The 19,368-nt window shown below is 43.9% G+C and overlaps 1 protein-coding gene across 1 annotated transcript in view; it reads left to right on the forward strand.

Annotated features, from left to right (window-relative positions):
• Positions 1-19,368, forward strand: part of atp10a (ATPase phospholipid transporting 10A) — a 135,711-nt gene that overhangs the window by 76,508 nt on the left and 39,835 nt on the right. Inside the window, exons 10-12 of the mRNA XM_042322815.1 lie at positions 1,534-2,098; positions 12,914-13,017; positions 17,959-18,085. Of these exons, the coding sequence (XP_042178749.1) occupies positions 1,534-2,098; positions 12,914-13,017; positions 17,959-18,085 (796 nt within the window). The remainder of the gene's footprint in view (positions 1-1,533; positions 2,099-12,913; positions 13,018-17,958; positions 18,086-19,368) is intronic.

Raw genomic sequence — 19,368 nt, forward strand, 5'->3', positions numbered from 1 at the left:
GTAGGATAGTCACATCTAGTCATGGAGATGTAGAATAGTCACATCTAGTCATGGAGATGTAGAATAGTCACATCTAGTCATGGAGACGTAGAATAGTCATGGAGATGTAGAATAGTCACATCTACACATGGAGATGTAGAATAGTCACATCTAGACATGGAGATGTAGAATAGTCACATCTAGTCATGGAGATGTAGAATAGTCACATCTAGACATGGAGATGTAAATCAGTAGGATAGTCACATCTAGTCATGGAGATGTAGAATAGTCACATCTAGTCATGGAGATGTAGAATAGTCATGGAGATGTAGAATAGTCACATCTAGACATGGAGATGGAGAATAGTCACATCTAGACATGGAGATGTAGAATAGTCACATCTAGACATGGAGATGTAGAATAGTCACATCTAGTCATGGGAGACGTAGAATAGTCATGGAGATGTAGAATAGTCACATCTAGTCATGGAGATGTAGAATAGTCACATCTAGTCATGGAGATGTAGAATAGTCACATCTAGTCATGGAGATGTAGAATAGTCACATCTAGACATGGAGATGGAGAATAGTCACATCTAGACATGGAGATGGAGAATAGTCACATCTAGACATGGAGATGTAGAATAGTCACATCTAGTCATGGAGATGTAGAATAGTCACATCTAGTCATGGAGATGTGGAATAGTCACATCTAGTCATGGAGATGTAAATCAGTAGAATAGTCACATCTAGTCATGGAGATCTAAATCAGTAGAATAGTCACATCTAGTCATGGAGATGTAGAATAGTCACATCTAGTCATGGAGATGTAGAATAGTCACATCTAGTCATGGAGATGTAGAATAGTCACATCTAGTCATGGAGATGTAGAATAGTCACATCTAGTCATGGAGATGTAGAATAGTCACATCTAGTCATGGAGATGTAGAATAGTCACATCTAGTCATGGAGATGTAGAATAGTCACATCTAGTCATGGAGATGTAGAATAGTCACATCTAGTCATGGAGATGTAGAATAGTCACATCTAGTCATGGAGATGTAAATCAGTAGAATAGTCACATCTAGACATGGAGATGTAGAATAGTCACATCTAGTCATGGAGATGTAGAATAGTCACATCTAGTCATGGAGATGTAGAATGTCACATCTTAGATCTTGAGCCATTTCACTTTCCTACTGTTTCTCGTTTGTTTCCCTTGTCCTTTAGTAACGGTCTTATTCACACACGCCGTATCTGTGGCCAGATGCCTGGTGCTGTCCCTCAGCACCCGAGGGAGACGGATAGCAAGAGGGAGACATGTCTCTCTCCCTCTGTCTCCCTCCCTCCCTCCGGTGTGGATGAGATTTGAGCTAATGTCTCCAACCCTCTGTCCCTCTGTCTCAGGTGCGGATGAGGTTTGGGCTAATGTTTCCAACCCTCTGTCTCAGGTGTGGATGAGGTTTGGGCTAATGTTTCCAACCCTCTGTCCCTCTGTCTCAGGTGCGGATGAGGTTTGAGCTAATGTTTCCAACCCTCTGTCCCTCTCTCTCAGGTGCGGATGAGGTTTGGGCTAAAGTCCCCAGTGAAGACTATCGAGGACTTCATCAAGCGCTTTACCTCCAGCCGTCTCACCTCCAACTCCAACAGCAGCAGCTCTTCCAGCCTCAACCGCTCCTCCCACCGCGAATGTTCCAGTGTCCTCTCCTCCCCCTCCGCCGAGAGCACCCTGACTAAATTAGATGAGGAGCATCACCTTGGAGGTTCGGTGGGTTTGGAACATGCCTTCTCCCCCGTCCCTCCTCACACTACCGAGGGAGAGCCCGGGGCCCTAGAGGAAGGAGAGCTCCGCTATGAGGCAGAGTCACCTGACGAGGCTGCCCTGGTGTATGCGGCGCGTGCCTACAAGTGTTCTCTGGTTGGCCGGCTACCTGATCAGGTGACGGTGGAGCTACCTGACCTGGGGAAGCTAAGCTTTGAGCTGCTCCACACTCTGGGGTTTGACTCCACCAGAAAGAGGATGTCTGTGGTGGTGAGACACCCGCTAACAGATCAGATCACCGTCTACACTAAAGGAGCTGACTCTGTCATCATGGACCTCATCACACTGCCATCTACAGGTAGGAGAACCTCACAGCAGGACAGGGGATGGGTGGTAGGGGGACTGGTCACTATGATGCATGACTTTATTAGGTAGAATCTCACCTACAGAGCCTTCAGAAAGTTAACATACCCCTTGACTTATTCCACATTTTGTTGTTATATAGCCTGAATTGAAAACAACTTGTCACCATCTGCACACCTCATCATGACAAAGTTTAAACATGTTTTTAGAATATTATATTATATAGAATAGAATATTTAAGTATACACACCCCTGAGTCAATACTTTGTAGAAGCACCTTTGGTAGCGATTACAGCTGTCTTTCTGGGTAAGTCACTTAAGAGTTTTGCACACCTGGATTGTACAATATTTGAGCATTATTCTTTCCAAAACTTATTCTTGCTCTGTCATATTGGTTGCCGATCATTGCTAGGCAACCATTGTAAAGTCTTGCCGTAGATTTAAATCAAAACTGTAGCTCGGCCACTCAGGATTCACTATCTTCTTGTTTAGCAACTCCAGTGTAGATTTGGCCTTGTGTTTTAGATTTTTGTCCTGCTGAAAGGTGAATTCATCTCCCAGTGTCTGCTGGAAAGCAGACTGAAAAAGGTTTTCCTCTAGGATTTATCCTGTGCTTACCTCCATTCTGTCCAGGGGTGGTACTGAGGAGATACATTTGAAGTCAGAAGTTTATATGCACTTAGGTTGGAGTCATTAAAACTCGTTTTTCAACCACTCCACACATTTCTTGTCAACCTCTCTGCGCGTCCCACATCGCCAACAGCCAGTGAAAGTACAGGGCGCCAAATTCAAAACAGCAAAAATCTCATAATTATAATTCCTCAAGCATACAAGTATCTTACACCATTTTAAAGATAAAATTCTCGTTAATCCAACCACAGTGTCTGATTTCAAAAAGGATTTACAACGAAAGCACCACAAACGATTATGTTAGGTCACCACCAAGTCACAGAAAAATCCAGCCATTTTTCCAGCCAAAGAGAGGAGTCACAAAAAGCACAGAGATAAAATTAATCACTAACCTTTGATGATCTTCATCGGATGACACTCATAGGACGTCATGTTACACAATACATGTATGTTTTGTTCGCTAAAGTGCATATTTATATCAAAAAATCTCATTTGACTTTGGCGTGTTACGTTCAGTAGTTCTAAAACATTGATTTTGCAGAGAGCTACATCAAGTTACAGAAAAAGCAAACCATGCAATAATCTGAGTACAGCTTTCAGACAACAAGCAGCCAAAAAGATACCCGTCATATTGGGTAGTCAACATTACTCAGAAATAGCATTATAAATATTCACTTACCTTTGATGATCTTCATCAGAATGCACTCCCAGGAATCTCAGTTCCACCATAAATGTTTGATTTGTTCGATAATGTCCATCATTTATGTCCAAATAGCCTCTTTTGTTAGGCGTTTGGTAATTTAAATCCAAACGCGCATTCAGGTCCAGCCAACGTTGGACGAAAAGTTCAAAAAGTTATATTACAGGTCGTAGAAACATGCCAAACTAAGTATAGAATCAATCTTTAGGATGTTTTTAACATAAATCTTCAATAATGTTCCAACCGGAGAATTCCATTGTCTGTAGAAAAGCAATGGAACGAGAGCTAGCGCTCTCGTGACCGCGTGTCATGGGCCCAAGGCACTCTGCCAGACCACTGTCTCAAACAGCTCTCATGAGCCCCTCCTTTATAGTAGTATCCTCAAACAAGTTTCTAAAGACGGTTGACATCTAGTGGAAGCCTTAGGAAGTGCAACATAATCAATATCCCTCTGTATCTACAATAGGGGCTGAGTTTTAAAAAAACTACAAGCCTCAGATTTCCCACTTCCTGGTTGGATTTTTCTCAGGTTTTTGCCTGCCATATGAGTTCTGTTATACTCACAGACATCATTCAAACAGTTTTAGAAACTTCAGAGTGTTCTCTATCCAATACTACTAATACTATGCATATATTAGCATCTGGAACAGAGTAGCAGGCAGTTTACACTGGGCACCTTATTCATCCAAGCTACTCAATACTGCCCCCATGTCACCAATAAGTTAACAAACTATTGTTTTGGCAAATCGGTTAGGACATCTACTTTACACAAGTAATTTTTCCAACAATTGTTTACAGACAGATTATTTCCCTTATATTTCACTGTATCACAATTCCAGTGGGTCAGAAGTTTACATACACTGTGTTGACTGTGACTTTAAATAGCTTGGAAAATTCCAGAAAAAAATTATGTAATGGCTTTAGAAGCTTCTGATAGGCTAATTGACATCATTTGAGTCAATTGAGGTGTACCTGTGGATGTATTTCAAGGCCTACCTTCAAACTCAGTACCCCTTTGCTTGACATCATGGGGAAATCAAAAGAAATCAGCCAGGACCTCAGGAAAAAATTGTAGACCTCCACAGGTGTGGCTCATCCTTGAGAGCAATATCCAAACGCCTGAAGGTACCACGTTCATTTGTACAAACAATAGTACACAAGTATAAACACGCAGCCGTCATACTGCTCAGGAAGGAGACGCGTTCTGTCTTCTAGAGATGAACGTACTTTGGTGCGAAAAGTGCAAATCAATCCCAGAACAGCAGCAAAAGACCTTGTGAAGATTCCGGATGGAATCAGGTTGTAAAGTATCTCTATCCACAGTAAAACGAGTCCTATATCGACATAACCTGAAAGGCTGCACAGCAAGGAAGCCACTGCTCCAAAACCGCCATAAAAAAGCCAGACTACGGTTTGCAAACTGCACATGGGGACAAAGATCATACTTTTTGGAGAAATGTCCTCTGGTCTGATGAAACAAAAATAGAACTGTTTGGCCATAATGACCATCGTTATGTTTGGAGGAAAAGGGGAGGCTTGCAAGCTGAAGAACACCATCCCAACCTTGAAGCACGAGGGTGGCAGCTTTATGTTGTGGGGGTCCTCTGCTGCAGGAGGGACTGTTACACTTCACAAAATAGATGGCATCTTGAGGAAGGAAAGTTATGTGGATATATTGAAGCAACATCTCAAGACATCAGTCAAGAAGTTAAAGCTTGGTTGCAAATGGGTCTTCCAAATGGAAACTGACCCCAAGCATACTTCCAAAGTTGTGGCAAAATGGCTTAAGGACAACAAAGTCAAGGTTTTGGAGTGGCCATCACAAAGCCCTGACCTCCATCCTATTGAAAATTTGTGGGCAGAACTGAAAAAGCGTGTGCGAGCAAGGAGGCCTTACAAACCTGACTCAGTTACACCAGTTCTGTCAGGAGGAATGGGCCAACATTCACCCAACTTATTGTGGGAAGCTTGTGGAAGGCTACCGAAATGTTTGACCCAAGTTAAATAATTTAAAGTCAATGCTACCAAATACTAATTGAGTGTATGTAAAATTCTGACCCACTGGGAATGTGATGAAAGAAATAAAAGATGAAATAAATAATTCTTTCTACTATTATTCTGACCTTTCACATTCTTAAAATAAATTGGTGATCTTAACGGACCTAAGACAGAACATTTTTACTAGGATTAAATGTCAGGAATTGTGAAAAACTGAGTTTAAATGTATTTGGCTAAGATGTATGTAAACTTCCGACTTCAACTGTATTTTGCATTATTACTTTAGTGCCTTGTTGCAACAGGATGCATGTTTTGGAATATTTTTATTCTGTACAGGCTTACTACTTTTCCCTCTGTCAATTAGGTTAGTATTGTGGAGTAACTACAATGTTGTTGATCCATCCTCAGTTTTCTCTTATCACAGCCATTAAACTCTGTGACCGTTTTAAAAGTCACCATTGGCCAAATGGTGAAATCCCTGAACAGTTTCCTTCCTCTCCGGCTACTGAGTTAGGAAGGACAATTGTATTTTTTGTACTGACTGGGTTTATTGATACGCCATCCAAAGTGTAATTAATAACTTCACCATGCTCAAAGGGATATTCAATGAACCAACAGGTTAATTCCTGATATAGGGTGCCATTTGAGACAAAGCCCACCTGGTTCCTTCCTGATATAGGGGATGAGGCCCAGCAGGTTCCTTCCTGATATAGGGGATGAGGCCCGCCTGGTTCCTTGCAGATATAGTGGATGAGGCCCGCCTGGTTCCTTGCAGATATAGGGGATGAGGCCCGCCTGGTTCCTTGCAGATATAGGGATGAGGCCCGCCTGGTTCCTTGCAGATATAGGGGATGAGGCCCGCCTGGTTCCTTGCAGATATAGGGATGAGGCCCGCCTGGTTCCTTGCAGATATAGGGGATGAGGCCCGCCTGGTTCCTTGCAGATATAGGGGATGAGGCCTGCCTGGTTCCTTGCAGATATAGGGGATGAGGCCCGCCTGGTTCCTTGCAGATATAGGGGATGAGGCCCGCCTGGTTCCTTGCAGATATAGGGGATGAGGCCCGCCTGGTTCCTTGCAGATATAGGGGATGAGGCCCGCCTGGTTCCTTGCAGATATAGGGGATGAGGCCCGCCTGGTTCCTTGCAGATATAGGGGATGAGGCCCGCCTGGTTCCTTGCAGATATAGGGGATGAGGCCCGCCTGGTTCCTTGCAGATATAGGGGATGAGGCCCGCCTGGTTCCTTCCTGAAATAGGAGATGAGGCCCGCCTGGTTCCTTCCTGATATAGGGGATGAGGCCCGCCTGGTTCCTTCCTGATATAGGAGATGAGGCCCAGCAGGTTTATTTCTGATATAGGGGATGAGGCCCAGCAGGTTTATTCCTTATATAGGGGATGAGGCCCAGCAGGTTTATTCCTGATATAGGGAATGAGGCCCAACAGGTTTATTCCTGGCTGTTGTAGGAGGGAAATATATAGTAGAGTAGGTCTAAAAATCCTTAAGGGCGAAGGTCTACACACATACACGCACACACACGTCGTTAGTCAGCCAGGAACGCAAAGAGCTACAGAGGCACTTTTTCACTAATTCTGTGTACACACCGTCACTAGACACCTGTCCATGGTTGCTTAGCAAGTCAGTATTCAGTGAGCAGTTGTGACAGGCTTTTTAAGACATGGTACCCCATTCAGTGTGACCCTGCCAGTAAATGCAACAGGGTTTCTGTGATGAATCAAAACTTTGTCCTTACCCTGCAATAATGTATTCAGTATTGGACCTGTGTGAATGCTCTTCATCAATGAAGGCAGGTTGAACTGTAGTAGAAAGTTATCATTGTATCACCTTGAATAAAGGACCTTGGTAACCTCTGTAAATCAAGAGAAAGTGGTGCTTTTTATTCTGGCATCTTTACTCAGTTACTCTGAAACAATCCTGGATTCATTTGTGAACGATGATATTGATTTTTCCAGTCCCAAATGGCACCCTATTCCCTAAACAGTTCTTTACTTTTGACCAGGGCCCATAAGGGGTTGCCATTTGGGACACAACCTAGGTGTTCGAGTGTACTGAACGTCCATCAATTGAACGGTCCTCTGTAGCCAATCTCACAGGCTTTTACTAAGTGAAAATTCAGGATGTGTGGGACCATTTTGTAGTTTAGTTTATAGAGTGAGGCAAGTCTTTTGGGACAGAGTTCTCAATCTCACCCCTAGCCCAGCTCCTCTGAATAGTGTCAAATATTTTTTTTATATCTAACCCAAGATGAACTACAGCCTGTTGTTTCCAATGTGAGCAGAATAAACCAGGAGGTGGGCAGAGAGGAGCTGGCGAGATCCTATTGGCTCGTTATGGCACGTATTCACATATTTCCGTTAGGGAATGCGTACTCCCCCGGAGTGCCCGTGTGCAATAACTCAATTTGCCCCTTGCACTCTACAAAACTTAGTTCACTCTGGTCGTAACCGATTCAAGATTTGTTAAGAGAGAACTGTGTTGAGATTAAATGTTTGATAGATGAGAACACTTGCAGAATGTCGGCCAAAATCCATCTTTCCCAATGGCCAGCCACTTGGCTTCCTCTCATCACCATATTTGGGGGTGACTGGAAATGCCAACGGGATGCTTCACATTTATATGCCATCTCGGTCCAAGGATTTTTACTGGTCCCCCAGCCCAGCTCTGAATAGGCCCTCAGCCCAGCTCTGAATAGGCCCCTCAGCCCAGCTCTGAATAGGCCCCTCAGCCCAGCTCTGAATAGGCCCCTCAACCCAGCTCTGAATAGGCCCCTCAACCCAGCTCTGAATAGGCCCCCCCCAACCCAGCTCTGAATAGGCCCCTCAACCCAGCTCTGAATAGGCCCCCAACCCCCAGCCCAGCTCTGAATAGGCCCCTCAGCCCAGCTCTGAATAGGCCCCTCAGCCAGGCTCTAAATAGGCCCCAACCCAGCTCTGAATAGGCCCCTCAACCCAGCTCTGAATAGGCCCCCAACCCCCAGCCCAGCTCTGAATAGGTTCCCCTAGCCCAGCTCTGAATAGGCCCCCAACCCCCAGCCCAGCTCTGAATAGGCCCCCAACCCCCAGCCCAGCTCTGAATAGGTTCCCCTAGCCCAGCTCTGAATAGGCCCCCCAACCCCCAGCCCAGCTCTGAATAGGTTCCCCCAGCCCAGCTCTGAATAGGTCACTCCAGCCCTCAGCCCAGCTCTGAATAGGCCTCTCAGCCCTCAGCCCAGCTCTGAATAGGTCACTCAGCCCCCAGCCCAGCTCTGAATAGGCCCCTCAGCCCAGCTCTGAATAGGCCCCTCAGCCCAGCTCTGAATAGGCCCCTCAGCCCAGCTCTGAATAGGCCCCTCAGCCCAGCTCTGAATAGGTCCCTCAGCCCAGCTCTCTGAATAGGTCCCTCAGTCCAGCTCTGAATAGGCCCTCAGTCCAGCTCTGAATAGGCCCCTCAGCCCAGCTCTGAATAGGCCCCTCAGCCCAGCTCTGAATAGGCCCCTCAGCCCAGCTCTGAATAGGCCCTCAGCCCAGCTCTGAATAGGCCCCTCAGCCCAGCTCTGAATAGGCCCCTCAGCCCAGCTCTGAATAGGCCCCTCAGCCCAGCTCTGAATAGGCCCTCAACCCAGCTCTGAATAGGCCTACCCTGTGCCTCATCTCCCAGCCCAGCTCTGAATAGTCCTACCCTGTGCCCCAGCTCCCAGCCCACCTCTGAATAGTCCTACCCTGTGCCTCAGCCGCTTGCGTTTCTATATTTTTTGTTTTTGTTCAGTATATAACTAATGGTCAATGGGATCATTAGTTTGACCATGCTAAACTACTAGGTTTAGATAGCTGGCCACTAGACTGACTTACCAATATAAACCTTTGTGGCTGACATGGGCTTATTAAGGGACTGTTGATACATAACCAAATTTAGAAATTCTACATTGTGTCATTTATTTTAATATAACTCTCAACAGTAAGTAGAGACCAAGACGGAGCTACTGAGTCCCCCCCAGCAGCCAATAAGCAGAGGCCACCATATATTTGTGTCAAACAAAACATCAATATATATATATAATGTATACAATAACTATGCATTCATACTATGAGTCTCCCAATCAATGGAATGTCAACCACCCTCATATGTCATGTCTGCTAAAGGGTTTTATCTGGTTCTTCAATGATGGACGGAACAGACAAGGTTAACTTAGATTCTATACAAGTAAAGACCAAACAAAATCCAGCGTATTACATGGAATGCACAGGCTCCATGTTGGCCCCCTAAAAGCTTAATGTTCTTGGACATTTAGAGATGCACTATGCAGAAATAGGTCATTTCCTGGTTGCTAAAGTTCTAATAGTTTGCCTAATTTCAGTTTATGTAACAAAACAAGTAAGTATACTGTAGAGAATATTATTGTACAACCTAAACAGCTGTGAATATTAATTTTCAATAACCAAAAATATTGTATTTTCAGCTGTTTGAAGCTGGTGTACAAACCCGAAAGTAAAAGACGCAAAAACTAAACTTAAGAACAGCTAGCATAGAACACACAGAACAGATCCACCTCTTCTTAGACTTGCTGTCAATGAGAATGACACATCTACAACTCACATTTCTATGTGCATTTGGTCAGGTTGTCCAAAAAGTTACATATTGCAGCTTTAAAGAGATGTTTCCTGCTAGAATTACATGACAGAAAGGAGGTCTTGAACATTTAAAGAGGAGCTGGGTTGGAGAGGCCTATACTGCCTAACAGCATAGGAGCCTTAATTTTTTTCACCCACCTACCAATCGGTGCCCTTCTTTGAGGCATTGGAAAACCTCCCTGGTCTTTGGTTGAATCTGTATTTGAAATTGACTGCTTGACTGGGGTACAGAGATGAGGTAGTCATTGAAAAATCATGTTAAACACCATTATTGCACAGAGTGAGTCCATGCTACTTATAAGCACATTTTTACTGAACTTATTTAGGCTTGACTTAACAAAGGGGTTGAATACTTTTTGACTCAAGATATTTCAGCTTTAAATGTTTTATTAATTTGTAAAAATTTTGACAAATATAATTCCACTTTGGCTTTATGGGGTATTGTGTGTGTGGGTCAGTGACACATCTCAATTGAATACATTTTAAATTCGGGCAGTAACACAACAATGTGGTGTGAATACACTCTGAACCTGAATACTCTCTGAACGTGAATACTCTCTGAATGTGAATACTCTCTGAACGTGAATACTCTCTGAATGTGAATACTCTCTGAACGTGAATACTCTCTGAATGTGAATACTCTCTGAATGTGAATACTCTCTGAATGTGAATACTCTCTGAATGTGAATACTCTCTGAATGTGAATACTCTCTGAACGTGAATACTCTCTGAACGTGAATACTCTGAATGTGAATACTCTCTGAACGTGAATACTCTCTGAACGTGAATACTCTCTGAACGTGAATACTCTCTGAACGTGAATACTCTCTGAACGTGAATACTCTCTGAACGTGAATACTCTCTGAACGTGAATACTCTCTGAACGTGAATACTCTCTGAATGTGAATACTCTCTGAACGTGAATACTCTCTGAACGTGAATACTCTCTGAACGTGAATACTCTCTGAACGTGAATACTCTCTGAACGTGAATACTCTCTGAACGTGAATACTACATTTTCTGACACTACGTTTTCTGTTTGAAAATGAAAATTAAATCTTACAAAAAAACTCATTCAGTCACTACTTGCCTGAAGGACAATTAGCAAAACATTTTAATGTCAAGTCATGGAATGTAGGTTTACATTGAACAGCACACATTGGCTGCTACTGTAGAATAGCTATTGGCTGTTTCATAGAATAGCTATTGGCTGTTTCATAGAATAGCTATTGGCTGTGTCATAGAATAGCTATTGGCTGCTACTGTAGAATAGCTATTGGCTGTTTCATAGAATAGCTATTGGCTGTTTCATAGAATAGCTATTGGCTGTGTCATAGAATAGCTATTGGCTGCTACTGTAGAATAGCTATTGGCTGTTTCATAGAATAGCTATTGGCTGTTTCATAGAATAGCTATTGGCTGTTTCATAGAATAGCTATTGGCTGTTTCATAGAATAGCTATTGGCTGTTTCATAGAATAGCTATTGGCTGTGTCATAGAATAGCTATTGGCTGTGTCATAGAATAGCTATTGGCTGTTTCATAGAATAGCTATTGGCTGTTTCATAGAATAGCTATTGGCTGTTTCATAGAATAGCTATTGGCTGTTTCATAGTATAACTTTTGGCTGTTTCATAGAATAACTATTGGCTGTTTCATAGAATAGCTATTTCCATGTGAAGGTGGTATGATGCTAAGCCACACTTATAGGTCTACATTATGATCAGATAACCACAGAAGCCTAGTTGGCCACTGTTAGTTTTAACTGCCTCGCGCCGGAAGTTGCAGAGAATGTTCAAGTTTCTGCTCAGCAGACCTGAAATTTGGTCAGTGCTGAAAAAACCCATTGGATCATTAAGTCAGAACAAGGTGAGGTTGGCAGCCTCCTGTGAGGCTCCCGTGAGGCTGCCGTGAGGCCTCCAGACAGAGTTTTTGACTATTATCTGCAGATAAATATGGAAGCATTCGATGAAGATGTTGAATCCTCACTTCAGGAACAATAGGGTAGTAGAGAGAGAGCCTCATTCTGGTCCAAAATATTATAAAAGAAAACCAATTTAATGTTATAAATGCTAATGTCATACTTGGCAATTAATTCCTTGCAGTAACACTGTAAATATGAATTTAATCTTGAGATTTAATGTTAAAAATAGCTTTTAATGTTCTTTAATTTAGAAAGTAGTCCTGATCATAATCGCCAAGACAATATCCAAAACAACTAACACACTGAATTCATACCTTTTCACTTATTTCAATTGTCTTCTTAGTCATTTTACCAATCTGGTAAAGTCGTTAAAGTATTCAATCATTTAGCTGTGTATTTCAGTTGAAATCAAGGTGTTAGAATGTACCAGAGGAGGTCGTTCTGCACAAACTATTTCAGGAGCATGTCCCCCCCCGGACTCCCACATCCCAGAACTCCCTGGCTGGCTACTTTTATATTTACTTACTTACAGAAAGCACTATAGACAGCACAAACAGATCTGGGATCAAGCTAAGTCGACAATAGGTTCACTGTATCAAAGCTATTTTGACTTGACCAAATGGACAAGAAGAAATGTTGTCATACCACTGAAACTTCTGGATGCCAGAGCCTCGATTGAACAGGGAGGGAATGACTGTAATTACAGCGAAATGAATAGTCTCAGTTGAAACCCGACTCTCAGAGCTGAGTCAGAAGCAGCGTGTGGACTGGTTGTGGTGACGTTATAGAGGAATCTGTTACTGAATAGCACTTTAGAAGTTTCCTAAATGTTTGGTGATGATGTGTGAAGTAACTTTGCTACCAGATACATTAAAGGGAGTTGATGTTAATGCAAACTTCCATTTGTTTAATTCATTCATCTTTCACTTTTCAGATGATTCCAAAGGGAAACGCCAAAGAAAGATCCTATACAAGACCCAGAATTACCTGAACCTCTATGCTGCTGATGGTCTTCGTACTCTCTGCATCGCTAAAAAGGTAACGCAGCTTCAGCAATACAACAATACATCTTCAACAACTAATAGGACTTTTATTTTGAAACTATTTCTATCATTAAACTCAAACAGATGAGAAATCAGGGCCTGGGCCTAAAGCAAGGAGAACTGACTCTGTAGTGGACTGGAAAACATTCTGTAGTGGACTGGAAAACATTCTGTAGTAGACTGGAAAACATTCTGTAGTAGACTGGAAAACATTCAGTAGTGGACTGGACAACATTCTGTAGTGGACTGGAAAACATTCTGTAGTGGACTGGAAAACATTCTGTAGTGGACTGGAAAACATTCTGTAGTGGACTGGAAAACATTCTGTAGTGGACTGGAAAACATTCTGTAGTGGACTGGAAAACATTCTGTAGTGGACTGGAAAACATTCTGTAGTGGAATGGAAAACATTCTGTATTGGACTGGAAAACATTCTGTAGTGGAATGGAAAACATTCAGTAGTGGACTGGAAAACATTCTGTAGTGGAATGGAAAACATTCTGTAGTGGACTGGAAAACATTCTGTAGTGGACTGGAAAACATTCAGTAGTGGAATGGAAAACATTCAGTAGTGGAATGGAAAACATTCAGTAGTGGAATGGAAAACATTCTGTAGTGGACTGAAAAACATTCAGTAGTGGACTGGAAAACATTCTGTAGTGGACTGGAAAACATTCTGTAGTGGACTGGAAAACATTCTGTAGTGGAATGGAAAACATTCAGTAGTGGAATGGAAAACATTCTGTAGTGGACTGGAAAACATTCTGTAGTGGGCTGGAAAACATTCTGTAGTGGACTGGAAAACATTCTGTAGTGGAATGGAAAACATTCAGTAGTGGAATGGAAAACATTCTGTAGTGGACTGGAAAACATTCTGTAGTGGAATGGAAAACATTCTGTAGTGGAATGGAAAACATTCTGTAGTGGACTGGAAAACATTCAGTAGTGGACTGGAAAACATTCAGTAGTGGAATGGAAAACATTCTGTAGTGGACTGGAAAACATTCTGTAGTGGACTGGAAAACATTCAGTAGTGGAATGGAAAACATTCTGTAGTGGACTGGAAAACATTCTGTAGTGGACTGGAAAACATTCTGTAGTGGACTGGAAAACATTCAGTAGTAGACTGGAAAACATTCTGTAGTGGACTGGAAAACATTCTGTCGTGGACTGGAAAACATTCTGTCGTGGACTGGAAAACATTCTGTAGTGGACTGGAAAACATTCTGTAGTGGACTGGAAAACATTCAGTAGTGGAATGGAAAACATTCTGTAGTGGAATGGAAAACATTCTGTAGTGGACTGGAAAACATTCTGTAGTGGACTGGAAAACATTCTGTCGTGGACTGGAAAACATTCTGTCGTGGACTGGAAAACATTCAGTAGTGGACTGGAAAACATTCAGTAGTGGAATGGAAAACATTCAGTAGTGGAATGGAAAACATTCTGTAGTGGACTGGAAAACATTCTGTAGTGGACTGGAAAACATTCAGTAGTGGACTGGAAAACATTCTGTAGTGGACTGGAAAACATTCTGTAGTGGACTGGAAAACATTCTGTAGTGGACTGGAAAACATTCTGTAGTGGACTGGAAAACATTCTGTAGTGGAATGGAAAACATTCTGTAGTGGACTGGAAAACATTCTGTAGTGGACTGGAAAACATTCTGTAGTGGACTGGAAAACATTCTGTAGTGGACTGGAAAACATTCTGTAGTGGACTGGAAAACATTCAGTAGTGGAATTGAAAACATTCAGTAGTGGAATGGAAAACATTCTGTAGTGGAATGGAAAACATTCTGTAGTGGAATGGAAAACATTCTGTAGTGGAATGGAAAACATTCTGTAGTGGAATGGAAAACATTCTGTAGTGGAATGGAAAACATTCTGTAGTGTAATGGAAAACATTCTGTAGTGGACTGGAAAACATTCTGTAGTGGACTGGAAAACATTCTGTAGTGGACTGGAAAACATTCTGTAGTGGAATGGAAAACATTCTGTAGTGGAATGGAAAACATTCTGTAGTGGACTGGAAAACATTCTGTAGTGGAATGGAAAACATTCAGTAGTGGAATGGAAAACATTCAGTAGTGGAATGGAAAACATTCTGTAGTGGAATGGAAAACATTCTGTAGTGGAATGGAAAACATTCTGTAGTGGAATGGAAAACATTCTGTAGTGGAATGGAAAACATTCTGTAGTGGAATGGAAAACATTCTGTAGTGGAATGGAAAACATTCTGTAGTGGAATGGAAAACATTCTGTAGTAGACTGGAAAACATTCTGTAGTGGAATGGAAAACATTCTGTAGTGGAATGGAAAACATTCTGTAGTGGAATGGAAAACATTCTGTAGTGGAATGGAAAACATTCTGTAGTGGAATGGAAAACATTCAGTAGTGGAATGGAAAACATTCAGTAGTGGAATTGAAAACATTCTGTAGTGGAATGGAAAACATTCTGTAGTGGAATGGAAAACATTCTGTAGTGGAATGGAAAACATTCTGTAGTGGAATGGAAAACATTCTGTAGTGGAATGGAAAACATTCTGTAGTGGACTGGAAAACATTCTGTAGTGGACTGGAAAACATTCTGTAGTGGACTGGAAAACATTCTGTAGTGGACTGGAAAACATTCAGACAATTGAGAAACAGATGTACTATCTCGCCTCTGGTATCTTAACGAAGAAGAATGGGATAAGTGATGCTTTTAATCATTTCATCTCGGCTTTTCATTTGACAGAAACATTGGTTTTAATTGACCCTCTTCTTGCCCTGCCTAAGCAAGTTCTCTCTGGCTCTGGCAACATAACTGAGAAGAATGGGATAAGTGAAGCTTTTAATCATAATTTTATCACGACAGGCTTGAGAAAAACAGTAGTTTAATTGACCCTGGACAGTCAATCGATGGCTCTTCCCTGTCAGCCTCCAGCTGACTCGATAGTTAACCTGTCAACATTTTAGTGAATCTTTTTTTTTTTAGATTTCAACAATTTCCGGTCTGTGATGTGCTAGATGCCTTGCTTAAGATTGACGTAAAAGATTACTCCACTCGGACTGATATGCTTGATTAATTTCTGCTGCAGGCACATGTACTCCTCCTAACCTGATGATTATACCTGGTACTATCCCCAGGGTCTGGAAGGAGGCCCATGTACTCCTCCTAACCTGATGATTATATCTGGTACTATCCCCAAGGTATAGAAGGAGGCCCATGTACTCCTCCTAACCTGATGATTATACCTGGTACTATCCCCTGGGTCTGGAAGGAGGCCCATGTACTCCTCCTAACCTGATGATTATACCTGGTACTATCCCCAGGGTCTGGAAGGAGGCCCATGTACTCCTCCTAACCTGATGATTATATCTGGTACTATCCCCAAGGTATAGAAGGAGGCCCATGTACTCCTCCTAACCTGATGATTATATCTGGTACTATCCCCAAGGTATAGAAGGAGGTCCATGTACTCCTCCTAACCTGATGATTAACTGTCATCACCACATTCTCTATCAGACAGTTGGTTGGTCCTCTGTGATGTCATCACCACATTCTCTAAATCATTTTTATTTTATTTATATAGCCCTTCGTACATCAGCTGATATCTCAGTGCTGTACAGAAACCCAGCCTAAAATCCCAAACAGCAAGCAATGCAGGTGTAGAAGCACGGTGGCTAGGAAAAACTCCCTAGAAAGGCCAAAACCTAGGAAGAATCTTAGAGAGGAACCAGGCTATGTGGGGTGGCCAGTCCTCTTCTGGCTGTGCCGGGTAGAGATTATAACAGAACATGGCCAAGATGTTCAAATGTTCATAAATGACCAGCATGGTCGAATAAAAATAAGGCAGAACAGTTGAAACTGGAGCAGCAGCACGGTCAGGTGGACTGGGGACAGCAAGGAGTCATCATGTCAGGTAGCCCTGGGGCATGGTCCTAGGGCTCAGGTCCTCCGAGAGAGAGAAAGAAAGAGAGAATTAGAGAGAGCGCACTTAAATTCACACAGGACACCGAATAGGACAGGAGAAGTACTCCAGATATAACAAACTGACCCTAGCCCCCCGACACATAAACTACTGCAGCATAAATACTGGAGGCTGAGTCAGGAGGGGTCAGGAGACACTGTGGCCCCATCCGAGGACACCCCCGCACAGCCCCCACACCACTAGAGGGATATCTTCAACCACCAACTTTATCAGACAGTTGGTTGGTCCTCTGTGATGTAATCACCACATTCTCTATCAGACAGTTGGTTGGTCCTCTGATGTCACCTAGGTTGATACATCGCTATGTTTTAATTTATAAAGCCCTTTTTGTAAAAATCCCACTGTAAATAACATCATTACTAAACTATAGACATACAAGTTACCAACCCAGGTCTCAGGGCTGGCTAACTCTGGAAATTCCTGGTAAATCAGCTTGTAGTTTTCCTGCACCTTAGTTGTGGAACAATCTTCAAAATATTCTTAAATGGGATGTTCTGGTGCCTCTAGGTCAATTCAGAAAGCTGATTTTGAGGACTTTATTACTGATGAATGTGTGTTTTTCTTTCTGCTCGCTCGTTTTTATATTTTGATGCTTTCTGTCATTTATGTCAAATACACCTTGGTCTCAGTATGACTCCCTGATAAATTAATATAAACAAGTAGTTTTTTTGTGTCTGTCTCTGTCTGTCTGTGTCTCTGTCTGTCTGTGTCTCTGTCTGTTTGTCTGTGTCTCTGTCTGTGTCTCTGTCTGTCTGTTTGTCTGTGTCTCTGTCTGTTTGTCTGTGTCTCTGTCTGTGTCTCTGTGTCTCTGTCTGTTTGTCTGTGTCTCTGTCTGTGTCTCTGTCTGTCTGTTTGTCTGTGTCTCTGTCTGTGTCTCTGTGTCTCTGTCTGTGTCTCTGTGTCGCTGTCTGTTTGTCTGTGTCTCTGTCTGTCTGTTTGTCTGTGTCTGTCTGTGGCAGGTTATGACTAAGGAGGAGTATGCTGTCTGGTTGCGACATCATCTGGAGGCAGAGACGGCCATACAGGGAAGAGAAGAGCTGCTGTTTCAGTCTGCTCTGAGACTGGAGATTAACCTGCATCTATTAGGTAAAGTTGTTACCCTTAACACTAGGACCGCTGGGCCTCCACAGACCCCCTATCCTTAACACTAGGACCGCTGGGCCTCCACAGACCCCCTATCCTTAACACTAGGACCGCTGGGCCTCCACGGACCCCCCACCCTTAACACTAGGACCGCTGGGCCTCCACAGACCCCCTATCCTTAACACTAGGACCGCTGGGCCTCCACAGACCCCCACCCTGAACACTAGGACCGCTGAGTCTCCACGGACCCCCACCCTTAACACTAGGACCGCTGGGCCTCCACGGACCCCCACCCTGAACACTAGGACCGCTGAGTCTCCACGGACCCCCCACCCTTAACACTAGGACCGCTGGGTTTCCACGGACCCCCCACCCTTAACACTAGGACCGCTGGGCCTCCACGGCCCCCACCCGCAACACTAGGACCGCTGGGCCTCCACGGACCCCCACCCTTAACACTAGGACCGCTTGGCCTCCACGCTCCCCCACCCTTAATACTAGGACCGCTGGGCCTCCACGGACCCCCCACCCTTAACACTAGGACCGCTGGGCCTCCACGGACCCCCCACCCTTAACACTAGGACCGCTGGGCCTCCACGGACCCCCCACCCTTAACACTAGGACCGCTGGGCCTCCACGGACCCCCCACCCTTAACACTAGGACCGCTGGGCCTCCACGGACCCCCACCCTTAACACTAGGACTGCTGGGCCTCCACGCTCCCCCACCCTTAATACTAGGACTGCTGGGCCTCCACGGACCCCCCCCCACCCTTAACACTAGGACAGCTGGGCCTCCACGGACCCCCACCCTTAACCCTAGGACCGCTGTGCCTCCACGGACCCCCACCCTTAACACTAGGATCGCTGGGTCTCCACGGACCCCCACCCTTAACACTAGGACCGCTGGGCCTCCACGGACCCCCACCCTTAACACTAGGACCGCTGGGCCTCCACGGACCCCCACCCTTAACACTAGGACCGCTGGGCCTCCACGGACCCCCACCCTTAACACTAGGACCGCTGGGCCTCCACGGACCCCCCACCCTTAACACTAGGACCGCTGGGCCTCCACGGACCCCCCCAACTAACTTTGTTAGTTACAGCGAGCAAAGACAACCAGCACCATCGATCATAGTTAACGAGTTTTAATGTTATTCCGCCATTGCCACACACATACCACAGCTGTGGTAAACCATCACTCAGAACCCCATCAATACGGTCGGGACGGGGTGTCCGTTCTGTTGCTCCTGTGTGAGGGGTTGCGGTTGAGGGGTACGTCCTACAT

This window comes from Oncorhynchus tshawytscha, linkage group LG06 (genome assembly GCF_018296145.1).
Source record: "Oncorhynchus tshawytscha isolate Ot180627B linkage group LG06, Otsh_v2.0, whole genome shotgun sequence".
NCBI classification, from domain to species: Eukaryota; Metazoa; Chordata; class Actinopteri; order Salmoniformes; family Salmonidae; genus Oncorhynchus; species Oncorhynchus tshawytscha.